Here is a 21,977-nt window from a genome sequence, read left to right as displayed (position 1 = left end):
TACTGCAGTACCAAGTAGACTTGCTAGTAAGTGTAGAAGGTTTTTTTCTGCTCTGTACCACAGTGTTAGACCAGCACTAGTGATGTTTGTCACTCAGTTGGCAGCAGCTGCTTGTGATAAGGATCCTGAGAGTCACCTGTAGAGGCTCAGGGTCCGCACGTCAAGGGGGGGAGAGGGCGGAAGGGTGGGAGATGCGCGGGGGGCAGCAGCCCACCTGCTGAGCCCAGATCAAAGGGTTGGGAGGTCAGGGGGCACATCCAGCTTAACCAGGTTTGTCTGTGGAATAGCTAGTTCAGATTGTAAATCTAAGGGTGATTTCATTAAGTCCTTCTGGCTGCTGTTGGGGCATGAAATAATAAAATTTTATATCCGTTGCCTTTCCTGCTTCTGGCAGCCAGATTGACACATTGTTGTCTGCAGTGTTGTGGTGTTTTTCTTAAGAAAATAAATGGAAACTATTAGCTAAGTCATTAAGCAAATGGATTTTAGACTGGTTGTGAATCATACTTCCTTAATAATTTCAAATATAATGTACAAACTAGCTACTAAAACTGTTAGATTTCGTTAAGAGTTTTACTTTTCCAAAAGAATTAGTGCAAGGTATATTTTGTTTTTTCTGTTGGAACATTTTTTTATTATGTTGATCACATTTGTATCTGGTTATGGAACCTCATGATCAACTTAGTTTATGTTTTGGCACCAATTTAGCCCTGAAGTTATGCAAACCTGGTTTGGTTGTGTTTTTTTGAGGGGGGGGGGGAAGGAGGGTGTTGGTGTTTTGGTAGTTTTTTGTTTTTTTTTTTAAACGAGCTATTCAATAAAGTTGTCCATCTGACAGAAGTTTAACTTAGGATTTTTTTATGGTAGGAAATGCAAAAACTGCCAGCTGTGGACAGTGATAATAAAATAACATCTAGTATAAACTGGTGTTAGTATTATTGATGAATATTGCTTCTAGCATGTGATCTGAGTGAGACAGAGGAGCACCCCGTAATACTTCTATTAGAATATAGTTTCTCGGTGTTTTTGCGAACTTTCATATAAAACATTTAAATTACTTCAAGTGTTTGGCTGCTTGTGAGCAGGACAGACGCACTAACTGCTGCTTATTTACTGACCTGGTGTTTAAGGCCCCCTGGAGTTTGTTTGAAAAGTTAAGAGATTTTCACAGTAAAGGTGCCATTTCTGAAATTTAAAGTGCTCTTTTCACCAGGAGATAAGTTCTGTCTGATTAAGTCAGTAATTCTTACTAAGCCATGTTTATAGAGGCCATAAACAATGGTTCAGTGTGCTTGTTAAACCAGCTTTCCATACCTCTCCACTCTTTTAAAAAGAGACATTTAAAATAAAAGGCAGGTGTACATGCTAGTTCAATTTGATGGTTTTTAGATGATTAATTATGGCTATAGGTAATTCAGTAAGGATGGTTAAGAAAGGTTTGCAGTAGTGCTATATGATGCACATTTTCACTGAATCACTTTTGACTCAGCAAATCCCTAGTCTGTAGTAAACTTAGAAAAGGAAACGGCAATGTTCATATTTCCTCTTGTTCTTTGCTTTCCCACATTTTTTTTCAGCAAAATATAAACATACTGAATATAGTCCATTCTCTTTAACAGCTATCACTTTATTTGTAAAATTTTGTTTAGATATTCAGGAAGTTGTGAAATACACAACACAACAGTATATGGCTTCGTGGCTGTCCGTTTGTATTTTGAGAAAATTATGACAACACGCAAACTGTACCTGTGAAAATGATCTACATGTAATTGCAATTCATAGAATCCAGTGGGATTTAATGTGAGCAATGCAGTTGGATGCTGGGGATTTTCCAACAACAGAGTAAATGCTTTTATTTCCAGGTCAGTTGGGCTGATAGGTACTACGTTTAGCAAAAGAACCATTTGATTATTTGACAAAAGCCCTTATAGCTATCTGATAATACCCCTAGCAAAGATTATAGTGAAAGGAAGGATGATAAAAACAGATAAAGATTAGGATGAACTGGTCAGTCTGCATTTCTCTAGGATGATCCACAATTGGACCATTGAAAAATTCTATTTTTCAAAATGCATTGCAAGACAGATGCTATAAATCAAGTTAGTCTCAAGTGTTTTATTAAATTTGAGGGTTTGTCTCCAGGGAAATCCACTGTCTTAATATGAATATTGAGAAGTTTTAAAGTAGGGTTGTGCTCTTCACACTGTAAAGGTATAGCACAGCAAAGTTTAATGTTAGCCTCCCTTTCAGATACTATTATTTCTGGCCCACGCATGGAGATTATGATGTTGATCAGCATTTATAGCCTTGCACCGTAAGCAACATCCTTTAGTACTATACTCCTTGGCAGATAGCTGCTTGTCGCAAGCCTATTCTTTGCTACAGAAACCCCCAAGATTTTGCTGAAGGAAAGGTACAGATTCATCACCAAAGTTACAAAACCACCCATTGACAAGTTGAAGCACATGTTTGTTGCTTCTTTGGCAAGAATCAAGAGAAGGTTTTAATTCCTTCTGTCTTGTCCTACTAGCACTCAAATTTGACAAGCTTCTGGCTTTGGTTAAGTACGTTGCAAGACCTTTTTGTTGGAGCTTTTTAGACTCCTCTGAGTATAAGTGAGATTTTTAATTTTCTGAAACAGGAAGGAGCAAATCAGTTTGTCTGGTGCTTCCGGACTCCTAGAAGGAGCAAGACTCCTGGATTGCTTTAGAGTTTATCAGATGCAGCCAACAGAGTGACCTTTGGTTCCTGAAATGTAGAGGAAAGTACCTGGTTTGTCATGCAGTACTTGTGCTTTTTATATGGAAAGCCTTAAATGTAATATTCTTCCATTTAAGTTAAAGAAATTGCTCATGGAAGACCTAAACTTAAATGTCTACAAAGTGTTTTTTATAGTTGTTGGCTTCCCCTTCCCCCCCCCCAAGTACACAGCAGTTTTCTTTATAGACAGAGGACTGAGCCTTGAAAACTGAAGGTAATTATTTAGATGCCTAAGGCTCAACTTTGCCATTGTTTTAGAGCTTCAGTTCCTTTCTTTTAAAGGAAACAATCCCCCCCCCCCCGCAAAACCTTAATTAAAAATTGAGTGTGTTTTTATTCATTTTCCTCCTCAGTAACTTGCATTGGGTCCTCTGTATAGTTATGTAGGTACTTAAATGTTCGTTTACACTGTCATTGGCAAATTTCCTTAACTACTGTATTCTATAGTTCTACTTTTTCTGATTTTGAATTTTCAAAGCTGTATTTGAAGAGGGCTTAAAGATGTATGATTACTCATTCAAAAAAAAAAAAAATTCAGTTATCTTGTTAGTGGAAAAAGTGTTAAAATAAATATTAAATGCTGCTATTTCATATCAATGAGTCATTTACTGTTGTTTAAGCAGAGGAATAACACCTGACAATATTTAAATTCGCTTAGATCACCAATACCTTTAGACCCTTAAAGTCAAGGGTACTAATGAGCGTTGTTTTGAGATATAGGTGATGCTTTTTTTTTTGTATGCCCGTGGACTCTTACAGATGATGTAATCACTCAAACTAGATTAGACACATTTCTTTCTCTCAATTCATGGGAGCAGGATAAAAAGTTTAGACTTGCCGAACATTAAGAGACCGGGATGTGATGGAGTTATTTTTCTCTTAGTCTTTTTTTCATTTTAATTATTTATTCCTTAACCTCTGGTAATGTCCATTTTACTTACAGACAAGTTTACAACTATATTTATTGGAGTTGCAAAATTCAACCTGGAATTTGGGAACCAGTTCCCATCCCTGACTTACTGCAAGTCTTAACTCCTAGAAAAGCCACTATTTATTGTTATTTAAATGAATTTCTAAATATAAAAAGATACCCTTGAAATCTTGACTCAGCTAGACACTGCTAAATGTGCAAACAGGATACCAGAATTAAGGCAAACGTTAGTAGAGGTGCTTGAAATAAATCTTTGCTTGAATAATCTCAAACAGTAACTATCTGGTTTCAAAAATTTCAGTATGCGCACTGTGAAGAACCTGCCTCTGCAAACTGAAGGTTAATTTTTCAACCTTGTAAAATGTGAATAAATAAAACAAATTACGACAGAAAGACAGGAATGTTGGTTGTTATTAAAATGCTTGAAGTTTTGCAATGCCATGATGTTATGCCATCTCTCGTGTCCTTTATGCATAAGCTTTAACTCCTCATACTTATATTTTCCTTTCCTTTTTCTTGAATTTGCTCATATTTAGAAAGTACGAAACATGGCCCTGGAAGATGTAGTGATTCTTAATGTAGACACCAACACACTGGAAACCCCTTTTGATGACCTTCAGAGCCTTCCTAACGATGTGGTATGTATGAAATGATTTATTCAACTCTTCCATTACTTAAAAGTGTAAATCCCTTTGACCTGTTCACTTTGTAACTGAGCTGTCTCATTGTGTAACTCTCGTTATTATAAGTAAACTGCTTTACCTCAGTTCTTTCCTGTTTTGAAGTGTTAAGCAACATTTATTTGAACATTTGCAGACATATTTTTAAGCCTCCTAATGAAAACTAACTAATGCTCCCCTAAGCTAGAAATGCTGCAGCAACCCAGTTTTAGTTTTGGAATGGCACGGCCATGTTCCAGGTCATCTAAAGAGTTAGTCTTTTATGGGTAACAAAGACGAAAGAAAAACACACAGGTTATGGTACATCTAACAGGAAACAAAAATTCAAACTCTTTTCTTCATGGTGTGAAAAAGTACGACTATTTGAAACCATCTTTATCCATTCCATTAGGAAAAAAACCCTGCATTTTTTTAGATAACTTTTGTTTCCAAATGAAATTGTGTGGGTTTTTTCCTGTGACTTCTTCCAGGTGAGCTTTAATGAACTTTGCGCATTTCATATCCTGACTTATGATATCAAAGTGACTACTTCCTATTCACTTCCAGCACTGCTCAGTATATATAATTTGGAACTTATTTTCTTTCTCACTCAAACTTTTTATTGGTAATTTATTTATTTTTTAATAACTTGGTAGAGATGTTGTATAAATACTTGATCTTTCCCTTTAATGGGACAAAAATACATCCAGCTTGCTGCTGTAATCATCTTCATTAAAGAAGCTGAAAGGGAAGAGCAGAAAAGTGAGTAAGAGTGTAAGAAGCTATTTTTGAGTCAGAGGGTGACTGTTTAGGAGAAAACGGCAGGAGAAAATCTGGATTTCTTTTACTAGTTCAAAATATTGTGCTGACAGTTAGATCTATACCTTTTTATGTGCAGTTGAGAAATAAAATTGATATGCAGGGAGCTCAATATAAGCTGGTCTGTTTGAGGAAAAACTCAAGTAATAGTGAATACCTGATGCCGCCTACTGTGACATCCCATCATTTCTCTATCATCTGGGGTGTGATCCATTCTTCGAAGACAGTGAGCTCTGGATAAAAGGTCCATCTTGATTGTGAACATTTTGGCTTTAGTCAAGCATTTAGTCTATAAAAGTTACTTCCATTAATTTTTCTGGCTTTATATAGTTTTTCATTTTGCTTTCACTCCCGGCATCCAAACCTGCCAGCTGGTCATCGCTCGTGCCATTATCCCCAACCGGGGGAATGTCAGACTTGTAAATTTGATGGAATTATATAAGAAGGTCTGGATACGGTGAGCGCGGGGCCTCAAACATGTATATGATTTGTCAACAATCAAGTATTATATTAGATTTTATGAGACTTCATTAAAGGAGCTGTTGTAGGCGCACTGTAGAACATCAGAAGAGACTTCACCAATAAACACAGAACTTCAAGCTTTGGAATGTAATAAATTTTAAGAGACTTCCTTCCTTTCATTATTTACTTTTACTTCACTTTTATAACAGTAGAGAGTTGTGTTTTATTAGTTCAAATTTCTTGATTCAGTTTTCCACAGGTCTATTTAAAAGCTACATTTTATCTTGGAGGATGTTTGGAGCATAGCAGAGGAAGTGCTGCCAGCAAATTCAATTAACTGGCATGGCTCACAAATAGCGTACATGGTGTATTTTTTTTTATTATTTTATTTTTTTTCACAACTGCTATATAAATACAGCTGGGATTAATATTTGTCGCAACAAAGCCTTAACTTGAATCATGTTGCATTGTGTAATTAGTGTTTGGGATCGGTGTTTATGTCTTATTTAGCTTTGTTTCATTATTTTAGTTACCTAGATAATGAAGTATTCTCCTCTAGGTCTTTTCCTTTCCTTCACACTGCTTAATATTTGGCTTTGACCACTAGAGAGCAGCTGCTCTTCTTTGCAAGAATTGAATTTCTGTCAGTTCTTTCATGCATCATGTGTTTGGAACTGTAAGTGGATCAAGTTGTTCATCTCAGCAGGGAGACTCTAAAGCCAATCCATTATACTTTTTTTTTCCTAGGTTTTTTTTGTTTGTTTTTTTGCTTCCCTAGAAGGATGGGGAGATGCTGGGAGTGTGTCTCCCCACTGGTCTCAGGCCAAATACATGCATTTATGATCTGAGAAACTGAAAATGTCTTCAACAGTTTCATGATCATAAATGGCTCTTATGTCAAACTATTCTGCCAGTTTTGCTACTTAATGTGAACAGTGAGCAGATCATGCACTGCTGAATAGACGCAGAATTTACTTTTCTAAATTAAATCTATCTATATTCAACAATGAGGAGAAACGTCTTGTGTGTGATGCATTCTCCGTCAGGTAATTAATCCAGTGGAAAAATTTTAAAGCTATTTTCCCCGTCTCCTTAAGCAGCTTTTTTAATCATGTAAAACAATGCCATGAAGTCCTATGATTATTTTAGAGCTTCAGGTAGCAAGTCGTGCTTGAGTTTCATAACAGTGATGTTGCTACCTAAACTGTTGATTCTCAGGAATCTAAAATGAACTGTTCACTAATCTTTTACTCCTAGGATCCAAATGAATATAGGCTACAGTGAAATGCCTTTCCAGTTAACATTTGTGTCACAGGAACTGGAAAGCGTTGAGTCAGTTCCAGCAGAATCAGATTAAGTCATTTCTTTGCCCTGCCCTTTACCTTGGCAGTACCCGCTAGCAGTCAGTTCCTGAATTGCTCAAGTCAGATCCCTGAAAATCAAGGTGTGTACTACTGCGTTACTGATTAACTATTTGGAATGTGAAAAACTATCCCTCTTTCACCTTCTGCTTCTTATGTGTTGCTGAAAATCTGGCAGCATGAGAACGCCCTGGGAAGTAACTTTCCTTTTAAAATAATCAATATTAAAAAAAGCGATTTATTAAGGACTGTGATTACAATAAGTGCATCTGCTGCTGACAAGTCTCCTACACCACCGTCTGTGTTGCAAGGAATAGCAAAGAGGGGGTAGTAATTTTTTTTTATGCAACCCTTATGGATTTTTCATGTATTTCCAAATAAGTGTCATCTTCTAGTCTTGGTTGTAGTCAGAGCTTCATATTACAAGGAATAAAGCATAAGCTCGCTCTGTCATCTTGTAGTTTTTATTAAATGAAGCCCTGATGCAATGCAGTGTAGTGCGCCAAAGAGATCTTGCATATCTGATGGCTGTGATAGTATTGTAAATTTGCACTAGCCTATGAATATCTTTGGCTGTCAGTAATTTAGTTGTGTATCCTACTGTTGCCCATTCATTAACAAGTTACCACAAGTAGGAATCCTGTGTTACTGTTTTTCACTTAGTGGGAAATTGACTGCTTTCAGGACAGCAAGAAGTACTAAACTACAACTCTATAGCAGAACCATTTTCTTAAAGGTGAATCCATTTTTATTTCTTACACTGTGTTTGCAATAGAATGTTTCTTGCTTTATTCATGTTGACAACTGAAAAGCCTTGGACCTAATTAAAAGAATTTCCACTAGCACCTTTACTGAACCATTTCATTATGCTGCATTGCACAGATTGCATTTTGAAACATGGTGATAGTTTAAATCTGACCTTTAAACCTGAACTGCCAGAAGTATAAAAATCTTCTTTAAAAACACTCTCAGGGTAGACTGCATGTATATGTGTCTGTTTGGCTAGAAATAATCTTATATTGAGTGGTCATAGTCTTATTTTTTTAAAGTATTACTGCCTGTGTAGGCAGGAAACAACCATAACTCTGCTTGTATAATCTACTTTGTCTTGTGTACTAATTTATTCCAGAGTAAACATGATTTTTTTTTTCTTACTTGTTAGTCTCTTTAAATATGCTGTTGTTAACATTTTTTTAAAAACTGGGACATACCTATTGCAATAGTCTGAAAGAGTAAAAGTGTGCGTATACAAAATAGACATTCTATGGTGTTCAATTTAGCCTTAGAAGAGAGCAAATGATCTGAAAGCTTAAGGAATTAGCCAAATACCTGTCAATATTCTACTTCTATACCAAATAGGGAAACTGAAACACAGAAAGGCTGTGACTACCCTCCTGAACTTTCAGTTTGTTGTAAAACAAAGCATAGAGCCTTTTCCTTCTGTATAGATGGCAAGTTTTTTTATCTTCACATGATTGTTTGAAGAAAACCACTTTATAAAAATGTTTGAGATGGATTTGGAAGTTACTCAGAGCTTATAGACATTTTATTCGATTTTTAAGAACTACCTTTAAATGGTTTGCATAAGTTAATATAGGAAATACACACATACTTCATCCCTACAGCATCAGACCCCTTCAAACATGGAGAAGTGTCCTGTTTGGGTTTGAAAATCTGATGAAGCTTTTACATTTTGAGAATAACAGAGCTCCTTGAGAGACATTATCTCATTGAATAGGAGTGAGCTTATTTTATGGGCATGATAGACTAAATCTGTTATCATGTATTATGTTAATATGTGCTCATGAGCTCATTAATGCAGGGATCATTGGCACAACCACAGCATTCAGATTTATAAACAATGCTGGACGCGCTCTTATACTAAATAACTAATGAAATTCCTTCTACAACAGAAGCTGCAGAAAATTTAAAGTAAAAGGAAATCTCTTTGCAACTGTTTTGGTAAACATGAGTGCAAATATAACATCTAGTTTTAAAAGAATAAAATGTAGTGCACAGTGTGGATTATATATTTAACACCTATGTGGCAAAATGAGGAGTCACTTCCCTGCCCTCCCCAAATCTGAGACTGCTGACAGAGGAAGTGAGGGATGTGTTCCAGGAGGATAGAACTGAAGCACTCAAGAACAGTTGTTCAGTAAAATCAGCCTGCCATTTGCTACGAAGGCAGGCTGGTAGCAAACCCCGAGGCAGAAAAAACTCAACTCATCTGGTAGGAATCTGGAGATATGAATGAGGCCAGAATAAGCTTTTGTTATAAGCTGGAGGGTGGGGGGAAGGTCTTGAAAGTTAATGTGAACATCTGAGCCATCAGGTTATACTTGATGAGATACTATTCATACTCTCAGAAAACACAGTTATATTCACTACAACAAAATCTGCTTACTGTGTAAATAGTATTCCTACAATGTTTCTATGTATATAGAGCTACCCTGATGGAGTTGTTCGGAATAGCATTTGAAAAAGTAAGATTTGCTAGTTATTGCTAGAATTATTTCTGTTAAATTCATAACATGGATATTTATGGAGTCATTCATGTTCTTCTGCAAATCAAGATGACTAGAGATTTCTTGGCTTTCTGCTTTCCTTCTGGAATCGTGGCCCCTTCCCGTCTTCTGCGTAAGATATCTCATCAAACTCAGGTTTTACGTGTGGCATATCCGCATTATCTAAAGACACTAGTGGAATTTCTTTCAAGATTCGGCGCCCAGATTGTTGCGTTTGTGTTGCGATGTGTTGTGTGAGATCTGTCTCAAAAGCTTACCTTGTCCTGGTTCTGTCTGCAGCACCAAAAAATTATGACTGACATAACTATTTGTTAATGATTTAACATAACCTATAACCGTTGTAGCACAGCACAGGAAGCTCGACGTTAATCTTTGAAAGATTTTTTTATCTCCTTTCCCTGCTTGTGTTTGGGAAAGAAAAACACTGTCACTAACAATAATATATAGATACACAACCTTACTTCAGTAGTTACTGAGCTCTAAGGACTAGAAAAGAGACATCAAACTAAGTCACAACCTTCTTGTATGTATGAGAAATTCTGAAGCGCAGAGAACAGTAATGGATAATCCTCTAAAACTTTAGCCCTTGGTGTGCACAGAAAACAGAATATTCAGGTAACCTGGATCGCGGTAGTTTTAACTCTGCCTGCATAGAAATGTGTTTAGTTGCTGCTTGCTGAGTTGTGATCAGTAAGCATCTCTGTGTAAATGGTAGTGAGACCATGAGGGCTGTGTTGGCCCAAAGTGCAGCTCTCTGAATCCTGAGGGAATTAAACAGCTCCTCAGTGGGAGGGTTCAGAGAAAAGCCATCCTGCTCACAGGTGGGCTAGATCTCTTGAGAAAGAGGAAAAAAGAAACCTTCAGTAGATATTGACCATTTTGAAGGACAGGATGTTGCCATGAATTTGAGACTTTTAAAAAAAAACCTGCAGGTTTTGTTTTCTGGATTGCATTGAGTGTCTGTGGTGAGGTGTGTTGGCGGGGGCTGAGGGCCTCTGTGAGGAGAGGGTGGGCCCAGCTGAGCCCTGCTGAGCCTCTGAGCAGGCCTGTGTGAGGAAGAGCCAAAGCGGCAGGGTGAGGAGGGAGCGGACGTGAGGAGGAAGGGGCGGCAGAGAGGAACTGTTACGGGCTGGCTGCCCCCCATTGCCATTGCCCTGTGCCGCTCAGGGGATGAGGTAGAGGAGTCGGGAATGGAGGGGAGAAGGGTGCGGGAGGGAAGGAGTGTAGTTTCTTTGTTTCTCACCATCCAACTCTATTTTAATTGGCAATAAATTAAATTAATTTTCCGAAGTGGAGTCTGTTTTGCCCATGTTGCTAATTAGTAAGTGATCTCCCTGTCTTTATCTCAGCCTACGAGCTTTTACTTCGTGTTTTCTTCCCTGGTCCTGCTGAGGCGGGGGAGTGAGAGAGCGGCTGGGTGGGTGTATGGGAGCCAGCCAAGGGAACCCACCATGTGCAGAAATAAAACTCACATTTTGTTATTTTGCATTAAGTCTCTAAAATACAAGAGAATATAGCCTTAAAAGAAAAAAAAAAAACAAAAAACCCAACCTTGTATTTGTGGCAAACAAATTTTTCAGACCTACAGAATTTGTTCTTACCCATGGTGGTGATGGATGGCCTGATTATGCAGAACAGTTTCTCTATTAGTCTGATGTTTGAATTAATTAACCTGAAATTCTTTCAGATTTCTTATCAAAAATGACACAGAACTTCATGGACTACCTTTAGAAGTGTACTCAACAGCATGATAACAGCGGATTTTAAGTAGGAGGGAAGGTTGAAATGAAGCTTTTATTTTCCTGTTGGTTTCTGAATAGAATCCAGTCATATCTTAGAGAAGAAAACAGCTTGAAAAGTAATGCTTTTAGAACTGAAAAATTCAACTCTGAATTCACAATGTCACTTTTGTCACAACTGCTGCTGTGGTTAGTGCGTTTTTCATTTAGCTGTGCCCCAGTGTGTTAAGCTTTGCTTGTGATATGAGAGTGATCTAGACCTGTTGTGTGATTTCAGGTTTCTGCACTGAAGAACAGATTGAAGAAAGTCTCTACAACCACTGGAGATGGTGTTGCGAGGGCGTTTCTAAAAGCACAAGCATCTTTCTTTGGGAGCTACAGAAATGCCTTGAAAATTGAACCTGTAAGTAGGAAATTAGTAAGCATAAGATGTAAATTCATAGCAGTGGTGGGGAAGAAAACTAACAAGAATTTGAAGTGTAGTATAACCTCCTTTTACTGAGATCGGCATTGTGGCTCTTTGGTTAACTACTGTACTGAAAACAGTGTTCCAGTCTCCAAAAAAAGAAAGAGATGCAACAAGCACGATCAATCACACAGGGAGAAAACTTATGGAAAAGTATGGGTGTTGCTTGGTTTTGAAGACAGTTAAGTTAGAAGAGAGATGATAAAAAAGTATAAATTAATGATCATAGGAGGCTAGTGCAGAGTTGACCATTTTCTCTCACTGCAAAACCTGGGTATTCTTTGTATTATTATTAAAGGTGGTAAAAGATATACTACTTTTTATAGAATAGATGCTTAACTGAAACACACAAATTTATGGAATCATGGAATTTAAGAACATAATACAATTAGTAAAGAAATTGTGCCTTTAGAAAAATATGAAGAATGTCTGGAGTTGTAACTATTGACGATAAATGTTCTGTTATGGAAATTCAATCTCTTGCTTCTGGTTCAGGGCTAATCTCTATTTAGCAATGATTGAGTGCCATCTGAGTAGGGGAAGGATTTTTCTATACTTGATCTTGGGTTTTATTGCTTCTAGTGAGGCATCTGTTCCTGGCTTACTGCAAGTAGCTTCAAGGACTTCAGTAGAAATCAGTCCAGCCAAATTAATGTATGTCCACATGTTTTGTGACACTCTGGTTTTGCTACCAGGTACTTAGGGGGTTCCTTTTAAAGTGTGTACATTTAGCTGATAGATAGAGACAAGGTAAATAGTATAAGGAGGTATAATTTATGAGATATGTCCTGGAAATATGGGGGATGAAAAGTACTAACTGCAGAGTGATCCACAGAATATTTCCAAAGTATTTCATGTTCCCTGTTTCTAAAGGAGAGGAAACTAACAGATATGCAAGGTAAACGCAGTGATGAATCTCAACGTGATGTTCATGGACTCATTGGAACTACTGTAGTTAGATCTATGGCTGCTTAACAAGATGATGTCTGTAGAGGACAAAACATACTTTTGTCTTAATACCTTCATCTCTCATCTGCAAGCCTTTGCAGGCAGAACAGAAAATCAGTGGTAGCAATGGAAAGCTTGAATACCACTGGGAGATGCTAGGATGAGTTCTGAGTGTAAGTGGGCAGGCTAAATGAGTGGAGTGAGAATGGAGGCTTACTGGTTGAGAAAAGATGTATTTTGCGTCCTCCTGCTCTGTGAAGATTAATGATCTGGTATGCAGACAAGTAATAAATCTAATTTTAATCACAATGTTAAACAAAAAGACCAGAAGTGGACTACAGGCATAGTGTTTCTTGAGGTTGGGGATATTTCTGTAACTAAAGTCCCTTCAGTACTGTAGTTTGTCTTTCTTGTTATTTTTAAAGCCAGAAGGAAAAAAATAGCTCATTCTGAATTGTATATAGTCCAGTTATCACCATCAAATAAGCATCATCCCAATGATTCATATTCAGGGTTCAAAACTGACTTTTGAGTCAGCATGAGTTCTTCCACATCTTACTGTGGGAATCCATGTATCGTGTGTCTGGAAAAAATAAATTGTGTTGACTTGTCTATGTATGTCTAGATGTGTAAGTACTGGGCTTTTAAAGCATCTAAGGTGAAATAATGGGAGGTATTTAAGATGTTCAATGTATAAATAATGAAAATGAAACCAGCAAGGCACTCTGGCTGTAACCCTCCTTTTTTCATGTCTGGGAGACGCTGACTTCCCTTCAGCCGTGCAGGCTTCCTTGTTCTCCGATGCTCCTCCCATTAGTTGCCAGGCAACTCTGGGAATATTGGTGTATGCTTTGCCTGGATGTGTGCGTGAGATTAACTAGTTAAGGGATTTATGATGAAAAATAAAAATTTAAATTACTTTTCTGGAAATACCATCTGGTAGTTTGAAGACTGAATGTTAAAGATGAGCATTTGAAATCAGTTGACAACGGCACACTCCTAGAAACTGCAACTTTGAGGGACAGCGAACCTGAGGAAGTAGAAGAAATTGTTTGATTTGCTTATCATTCCATCAGAGAAAACTTGTAAATGTAATTGCACGAATATGTGATAAAATCCAATTTTAATAATCAGGCAGTGGAAATTTTCAGGGCTTTCTTTCCCAAGTCCTTTTATAAATTAGAAATTTATTTTCTGATTATACATTTCAGTATTGAGATTTAGATAAAGAAAATTTGTGTTTCATGCGCTGAACACGTCAGAGTCCAATGACCTGCATTCTGTTTCCAGTTTTGCCACAGACATCCTATGAGGTATTGGACTGGTCATACAACTACTGTATGCTTCACTTCCATTTCAGAGTACGCCGACAGTGAATGCAATTACTGAGACTCTTGTTACTGTTAGGCACATCGCACTTCAAAATTAGTTCAAAACCCTTAGAAAACCTGATCCTAAGATGATGCAGGAAAACTCCAAACAAAAGTATGTAATGAGTAAAACAATTAGGAAATGTATGTGCTAAGTTAACAAAAGAAAATGGGATTGTAATTTATTAACAAAGCATTGTAACTGGCAATTAGTAAGGCATCCTGCAATTTAAAGCCCTATGTTTCTCTGTTGTGCTGTACTTCGAATGCTGCACTTGAAATAGTTGTCTGTACTCTCACATAATTCCATCTTCTACACACCAATTATGTTGTTACTTCCCATCAGCTGCTTAGCTCAGTTTACTGACTTTGTGAATAATATACGAACAGGTGTTCAAAGTGGTCATGATACACGTCTTCTTATATAAATACGGAATGACGGGAGTTTCTTGTTGAATAGTGGAAGAATATTAAAGTATATGCAGTAACCCTTTGATTGCTCTCCATTGATGTATTAGAATCCACAAAGACCACAGTGGATATCATAATTTGCTTTAAAATCGTAATGTCTGTTTGGAAAAAAATATTTTGAAACTGTTTCTAGTGTAACAGTTTCAAATAAAATCATTTTGGTACGTCTGAGAGATACGAAAGCAAATGGAAGAAATAGCTTCTAGGAAAAGAACATATTTCAAATACTTCCATTGTGTGTTTATTTTTTCTCTTATCACCTTTGTGGGTTGTTGTAAATATGGGGCATAAGCCATACTGAACATGAAGTAGTTCTTTGCATTTGATGTCCCATAACTCAAGAAATCTGACTGTTCATTTGAAATTATTGATAATTAAGAAATAAATTCAAAAAAGCAGTAGCTTTGCCTCCTGTCATAGTTTTTGTATCATAAGACAATTTAATTTCATAGACCATCTCATCTGGTATGAGTTGACTTTTGGGGATACATGGTGTGAAGCGGTTTTTCATTATTCTCTGTAGGCCCAGAATGTGTGACAGAGCAGACTTTAAATTCACATTATACTTAAGCATAGTAAGAGTTAGTCTGTGCAGAAGCTTTTACTCCAAAGATACAAGGTTATGTAATGTATGTACAAACCACTACGCCGACAATGAATGAGTTACTGTTGCCATAAACTTTCTGAGGACTTCAGTAACTAGAAATTTTGCATGAAAAAACATAACCAGATAATACAGTCTGCAAGTTTAATCATAAGATTTATGTAACAAAGTAACTAATTTGCTTATGTTTCCTACTGTATATATGTGTTTTCTGTAGTTGCATTAAGCCAGATTTCAAGTATGAAAGAGTACCTGTTATATGTGGTGTACTTACAGTCTCCACAAACCTCTGTTGCTATTAAGTACAGTAAAACACATTAGAAGCAGTGTGTTTACTTGGCTGTATTGAGGCGGATTTTTATCTTTATGAATATTACTTAAATTTTTAACAGTGACACCAATGGGAGCATTTTGTTCACTTGAATGCCCTTTTTTTAAAATTCCTGATTTTTTTACTGTTTGCAGAGGGAATGTTTTTATCATCATCTAAATATTTAATTCACAAAATTAGGATATCTTCAACAGAAATAGCTGTATAATTGCGATGTGCGTGTAAAGGTGGTTTGTAGTACTTAATAGTTTGCATCTTGGTGACGGAGGGGGAGAATGAGATATTTTCTATATCAAAGATGTTGGCTGTGCACTTTCTTCTGCTGACACCTAGTGGTTAGAGACAATGTTTAATTGGGTTTCTTTCACAGACAATCTTTGTTAAGAAACAAACACCCTAACACTTGTAAATAAAGGTAAGCTCACGGTGTAGTTGACTGAAAGCAGTAGCGTGTAGGGTATGACACAATACGATGTATTGGGTTTGGGTTTGGAATGCTCGTACAGCTAGCCTAAGCCATCTGGGTACTTTTTCACCTAGCTTGGGTATGATAGTTTAACAGCAGCGTCCAAGTTTGACATACAGTCCTCTGAAATGACAAGCTTTCTGTCCGTTCTCTGGATATGTGGTCACTCCAGTGAGCTTTGCAAAGGGAGCTGTGTAGGCTTAATACAACAATTCCTAGCTTGACAGATTTGAAAAGCTTGTTTACTTGCACATTGCTTTAAAATCTGTGTATTCTGAACAGGTATTTCTATTTCCATGTCTTGATTCCTTTTGTCTGTATTTCATTGCTATAAATACACTGTAAGCTGAAAATTTCTGTGCTTATTTTTCTTTTGCAGTGCTGCTACTTTTTGTATGGATAATTAAGAGGGGGTTTGTAATTTTAACATTCATAACCTGAACATATATCAGTATTTAAGTGCTCCTGCAGGTAGTTTTCTCTTTGACTTTGCTGTTTTGCACTGGTAACTTCTTATATGCAGGCACTGTAAAATCTGGTGTTTCTTTCACAGCACAGTATACACGATACACTGAGGTGAGAGGTATATGTAATGCGATGGGAGCCTAAGTAGCCCATTTGATTTCTGATACACCACTGAAGAGACATATCTGTGCATGAGATTCCGGTGTTTGTTTGGATTTGAATCAAGATGTCCTGGTTTGTTTTTAAAAGGCTGATTTAGTTATTATGGATTTATTAATCTAGTTATTAGGGTGATGAACTCTGCTTTATTTGTAAAATAGTTTCTTGTGTGTATTGCCATGTTACCTAAATCTAGTCCTTTCTCTCATTTATAAAAAACATGTAATCCTGATTTTGGTGGATTCTGAATATGCTAGATATTCATAATTTCCTGATTTTATACTGGCTTTATACGGTTGCAACACCTGTGGATATTTCCAGTATGTGCTGGTCTGTGGCACCAACATCTCTGATTTGTGGCAATGTCTCTGTGAAGGTGAAACAATATAAGTTGCATTACTTGTAGCAAGAGCTATGTTCCTTATTATTTGGCTCATACTATCTTCTTGAGGTCTGCCTAGCAAAATCTTTCATTACTTTGTTCTCATTGCAAGGCCCTTCTTTCTGTCCATGAATGAATTGGCATCAAGTAGTAACAGTGCTGTGATCTTTGTCCGGTGTTAAGGGGGTGTCACTGCTTACTTGTTAAGTATCAAATTTTGCATTGTTTCTAAACTAAGTGATGGGAGGGAGAAGGCAAAGGGAGCTGTGATAATATTAAAACTGTAATTAAATTGTTTGTGAGGACATTATGAAATCAATGTCAAAATGAAAAAATGCAGGAAAATATTACTTTTTAAAAAAATCCTATTATAAATTTATACTTTATTGAGGGATTTTTATTTTATTTTTTTTTAAATTGAAAATTTGCTTTCAGCCCTGGAAAGGGATGACCAGTAACTTTCACTGTTTGCAGATTCCTTGAAAATAGTGTTGTTCTGTTTTATGATGTTTCTCACAAGAATGAAACTGTCTACCTTCATCTCAAACTGAGGAAATATATTGTTGTAGTTTAAAACATCCACTGTTTTTCAATTACATTTAAAACATATGGAATGGTAGTTGGGAGCTTACTAAATCTTTAAGATGCTAATGAAACAACCATCCAAGATAGTGGATGGTACTTTGAAAAACTGTTGTGTTATGTACCATTATCATATTGTGAAAAAATTTCTACATAACCTACATCTTTCAGATTGAACTGGGATCATAAATAGTTATTGCTACTAACTCAAATGCGTTGGCAATTACTGATAATAAGTGAATCTCTTCAATGAGCGTCAATTAATTTCTTTTATGTCTTCATGGTTAGTTATTCAATCTTCTTGAGGTTTATTAGCCTGAGCAACCATTAGTTGTATAACTAGATAATTTCTGATTAACTTTCATTGTTCTGAATAGATTTGGTTTAAATTTAACCTAAATATTCTTTAGATGCATCCACTTAAGAGTAAACAGAAAATCTTGGAGGACAGAGTCAATGTACTTTTCTACTTCCATGCTTTTTATGTGCTTTCATTCGTGAAGTTACTTGCTAATTTATGAAGTAGACAACTGTGTGTCTAAGACATTACAAAATATTTTCTAACCTTAATATGAAACTACTTACTGAAACTCATATATGTATTGTATATTCCAGTTTTCAAACTGCTTTAGCTCAACTACACCAGATGTATGTATATATGTTTTTATGTATAAATTGCTGCCTTCATTCTGTTGTCCTGTCAAAGCCTGCTAATTTATATTTGAATTCTAAACAGAGAAGACAACATACTATCATTTTTAATAATTGTAACTTTGATACAAATTTTCTCTTAATATGATGCAATTTGAGCAACAATGGGGGGGGAAAAGCCATTATGAATAGGACAAAATAAAAGGTTAGCTTTTCTTTTTCAACATAACATTCAATTCAACTTAAGGAAATAATGTAATAAGACTTTTCAGTTTGTGGTTTTGTCATAGTTCTGGAATCATATAGGGACATCTAGGGGAAGTGTAGGACGTTACACTTTCATACGGGGTCTATAATTAAAAAAAAAAGGTGTCTCCTTTATTGTCTTTCCAACTTTTTTTTTTTCCTTGAAAAAAGTGAAAAACTTTTCTGCCTTCATGCTGGAGTGTAAAGACATTTCTGGAGAATCATTTCATCCCCTTGTTCTCTTCTGACAGTTTCTATTACCCATTTTAATACAGCTAGCACTTACTAGATTATCTGTGCCGCAGCGATACGTCTGTGCTGCTGTGTCCCCGTTCCTTCTGCAGACACCCATGCTGAGCACTGCACTCTCTGTCGGTGTCCGTCAGTGTCTGCAGGGGATGCAGCCTGCCTGATCCCACTTAGATTGAGTACCAACTGCAGCACTCAGTCTGTAAGGAGGAAGCATGAGGATGCTCTCCAGTTCTTTTTCTCCCAACATCGTATTGATGTAAAGATCTTACAATGCAATATACTTAAGGTGTGTTGCTGCCTTATATATTGTTAGTAGGTATTAGTTTTGATTCCATCCCTGTTATAAATTCCTTCCCCAGAATCCAGGCCTGTATTATCAATATCATGGTATGGAGCTTTCCATGCACTTGATCATGCTATGCTGCTGAGATACTGCACAACTCAACTCTAGAAACATCAATGTTTCTGAGTAAATTTATTCTGAATTTTAACTTTGGGACACGGGATCACTTTCAAATAAGACGTAAAAATTCCTCAAAATTTTTTAGGAAATAAGGTGCAACTCAGCAGTTAAAAGGCATGCACCTGAATTCTGGACAAGACACAGTTTGACAAACAGCCATTAAAAATGAGTGTAATTTCCTGTATTTGTTGCAACCTCTTACTAGAAAATCTGCCTTAACATCTGTTACTGTTCTTGGTATCAGTACATTGGTGCAGCCACTGAATTGCTGTCTTGCTTCTGCAAAAGTAAATATTTTTTCACAAATCCACTTGTGCAGTTGCAATTTCCTACTATCCCAGGATATTATGTTTAACATCTCATCAGTCTTGGTAGAGTTGTTCCTTGTATGAGCTCTGAATGAGTTCATATTATCCAGGGTACTGTAGCTAACATAATGAACTAAAGTAGTGATGTTGCTTTGGCCAAGAACTTTGTGCACTTTATAAGCAAGCTGTTGCTCTTTACCTCTGTTTAAATTCACAGCCAAGGAAGATAAAGTTTAGTCCCATCGCTATGTAGGCCTCCTACAACAATGGGAGTTTCAAAGTGTTTGAAGAGGACAGTTGACTCATCCATTTTAGGTTTTTACAGCACTAAGGATTTTTGCTTTACAGATTCGTAAGTGATAACATGATACCAGTAAGACAAATTGATATGTTTCTCAGGAAGACATTAAAGCAGCAGTGTGATGGCATGACATCAGGGCACTGTATTAATTATTTTTATCAATCTCTTGCCCAGACTAATACTATAAATTCCTTTAACAATTCCAGATCCATGAGATCTGAGTGGGATGGAACTCAGAAAAGTAGATGATGTGTGGTGCAGACTGAAGAAGCAAACGCCAGATGAGTCCAAAAGGAAATTTTTTTGGAGTATGTGTGCAGTAACATAAAGTGCATGTTACATACTGGTGCATAATTCATTTTGAAAAGGCTTTGTAGCATTCAATGCTTTATCTACTATGAAGTATGATTGTTACCATGGTGAATTATTTAATTTTTTTTAAGTTATGCAGTTGACGGGTAAATAGTTGATTCCAGCTCCCAGTAGTTGCCACGTTCCGGTTACTTCCTCTACATAGTGATCTTTTTGCATAGCTTTTTTCCCCCACATGTATATTTTAAAGGTATACATTGTATACAGAGTAGATCCTTCCCTTTCACCAGAGTTGTCTTGATAGGTCAGGGTTTTAGGAGTGTCTGTCCATATGTAGAAAAAATAGAGGGAAGATCATTAATGTTTGTAGTACGTGTGTACAAACTTGTTTTAAAAAACCCCAAACTGTAGGGGAAACAGTGAGCAGAAGCATATAAAATAAAGCACTTTGTTTTACTTGCAATTTTGTTGTGCTCTTTTTAAAGTTAGTGCTGATGTATATTTAATAGGAATTTTCTCCCACCCATCTTTACTCTTTTTCCTGTTTGTTTCCTGCTAACTCTCAAATATATCCCTGTATAGACAGTCTAGTAGTGCCTAAATGATGGTAATTCCTGAATCTCATTCTGATGACTTTACTAACAGATAGGAGTAGACAATGACATTGGCATTGACAGTGTGTAAAACCTGATATTTGTATGATAAAAATGGAGAGAAATTGAATTTCTGTATATTCTGGAACTGAAATTTAAGACTTTTTTTCCTAGTATGAAGATTCTGTGTTTTGTAGCATTTTGAAGACCCTAGTTTTCGACAATCTCACTTAGAAGCTACCTGTAACTATTGGTATGTTTTACCAATTATGGAAAGTATTCTAGAGGACATACTACCCAGGATTCAAAATCACTGACTGAAAAAGATCTGTTTGGGAAAGAGGTTTATTTATTTGTTTTCTGTGTGTTTTTTGTTTTCCTTTCAGTCTCGTTGTGTTTTGTCTCTGAGCATTACAGTTGCTATAGACAAGTTTCAGCTTTTGCTGTTTTAAACCTTAAAATGGCTCTTTTTCTAGCAAGCATTTACTGTTCTTCAAAATGCATTTAATATTCTACATCTAAGTGTTGGGATATACATATGCTAATGAAACTCAAAAGACATTCTCTTTAATCTCTTATAGCAGTCTGTTATGTAGTAAATAGAATTGTTTTGTAATTTCCAAACTGTTATAAGATACTGTGTTGTAAAATTCTGTGTGCCATGCTAGGGATGGAAAACTAAGATTCTGAAGGAAAGGTAATAAAAAATAATATTTTAGAAAATTAGCATGACCTTCTGCTGAATATGGCATTTTGGTTGTAAAAGATGCAGTCAAACTTTCTTGTTCGTCATATGTGTTAATGTAAAAAACCCAAGAACTACAACAAACAAACACCACCCCCACCCCAAACCCCCTACCAAAAAAAAAAAAAAAAAAAGAGCATGGGAATGGTTTTGTACTTCAGTCTAGAAACATTGCCCAAAGTAAGGGATTGTATGCTCTGCATCTTGTAGTGCACTAACAGCAATAATAGATGATACGTTAAGTTCCTTTGAATGTGGTTTTCAGATGCTGATGTTCACAGGACTGCTCTTGAGATTATTAATATTTACTTGTTTCATGCTGACATTTAAGTCTTTGTGGTATCTTAGTTTGTTGGAACCTGTGAGCAAGCAGAAGTATCTTGAGGTTCATTGTATAAGTAAATTTGCAGCCTCCGTAGAAATTACGTGTTCAGCCATCAGACTGGATAGGGTCACTCCATGTGTCTTCCACGTTGGTGCTGCAGAAATAAAAGTAGCTTTGTTCAAAAGCCTGTAAATCTTCCTATTACCAGGGAAGGTTGTACAGTGAGGAGCAGCTCTGTGATACTTCAGCTTTACTGTGGAAGGATTTGTACATTCAGC

At 36.5% G+C, this 21,977-nt stretch overlaps 1 protein-coding gene across 11 annotated transcripts in view; it reads left to right on the top strand.

Moving 5' to 3' along the window:
• Positions 1-21,977, top strand: part of DENND1A (DENN domain containing 1A) — a 213,369-nt gene that overhangs the window by 120,066 nt on the left and 71,326 nt on the right. For all 11 annotated transcript variants that reach the window (XM_075772395.1, XM_075772403.1, XM_075772402.1 and 8 more), the window contains 2 exons: positions 4,228-4,329; positions 11,537-11,662. In XM_075772395.1, the coding sequence (XP_075628510.1) occupies positions 4,228-4,329; positions 11,537-11,662 (228 nt within the window). The remainder of the gene's footprint in view (positions 1-4,227; positions 4,330-11,536; positions 11,663-21,977) is intronic.

This window comes from Balearica regulorum, chromosome 20 (genome assembly GCF_011004875.1).
Source record: "Balearica regulorum gibbericeps isolate bBalReg1 chromosome 20, bBalReg1.pri, whole genome shotgun sequence".
NCBI classification, from domain to species: Eukaryota; Metazoa; Chordata; class Aves; order Gruiformes; family Gruidae; genus Balearica; species Balearica regulorum.
The sequence above is the reverse complement of the archived record's forward strand: the minus strand, read 5'-3'. Positions and strand labels throughout refer to the sequence as shown.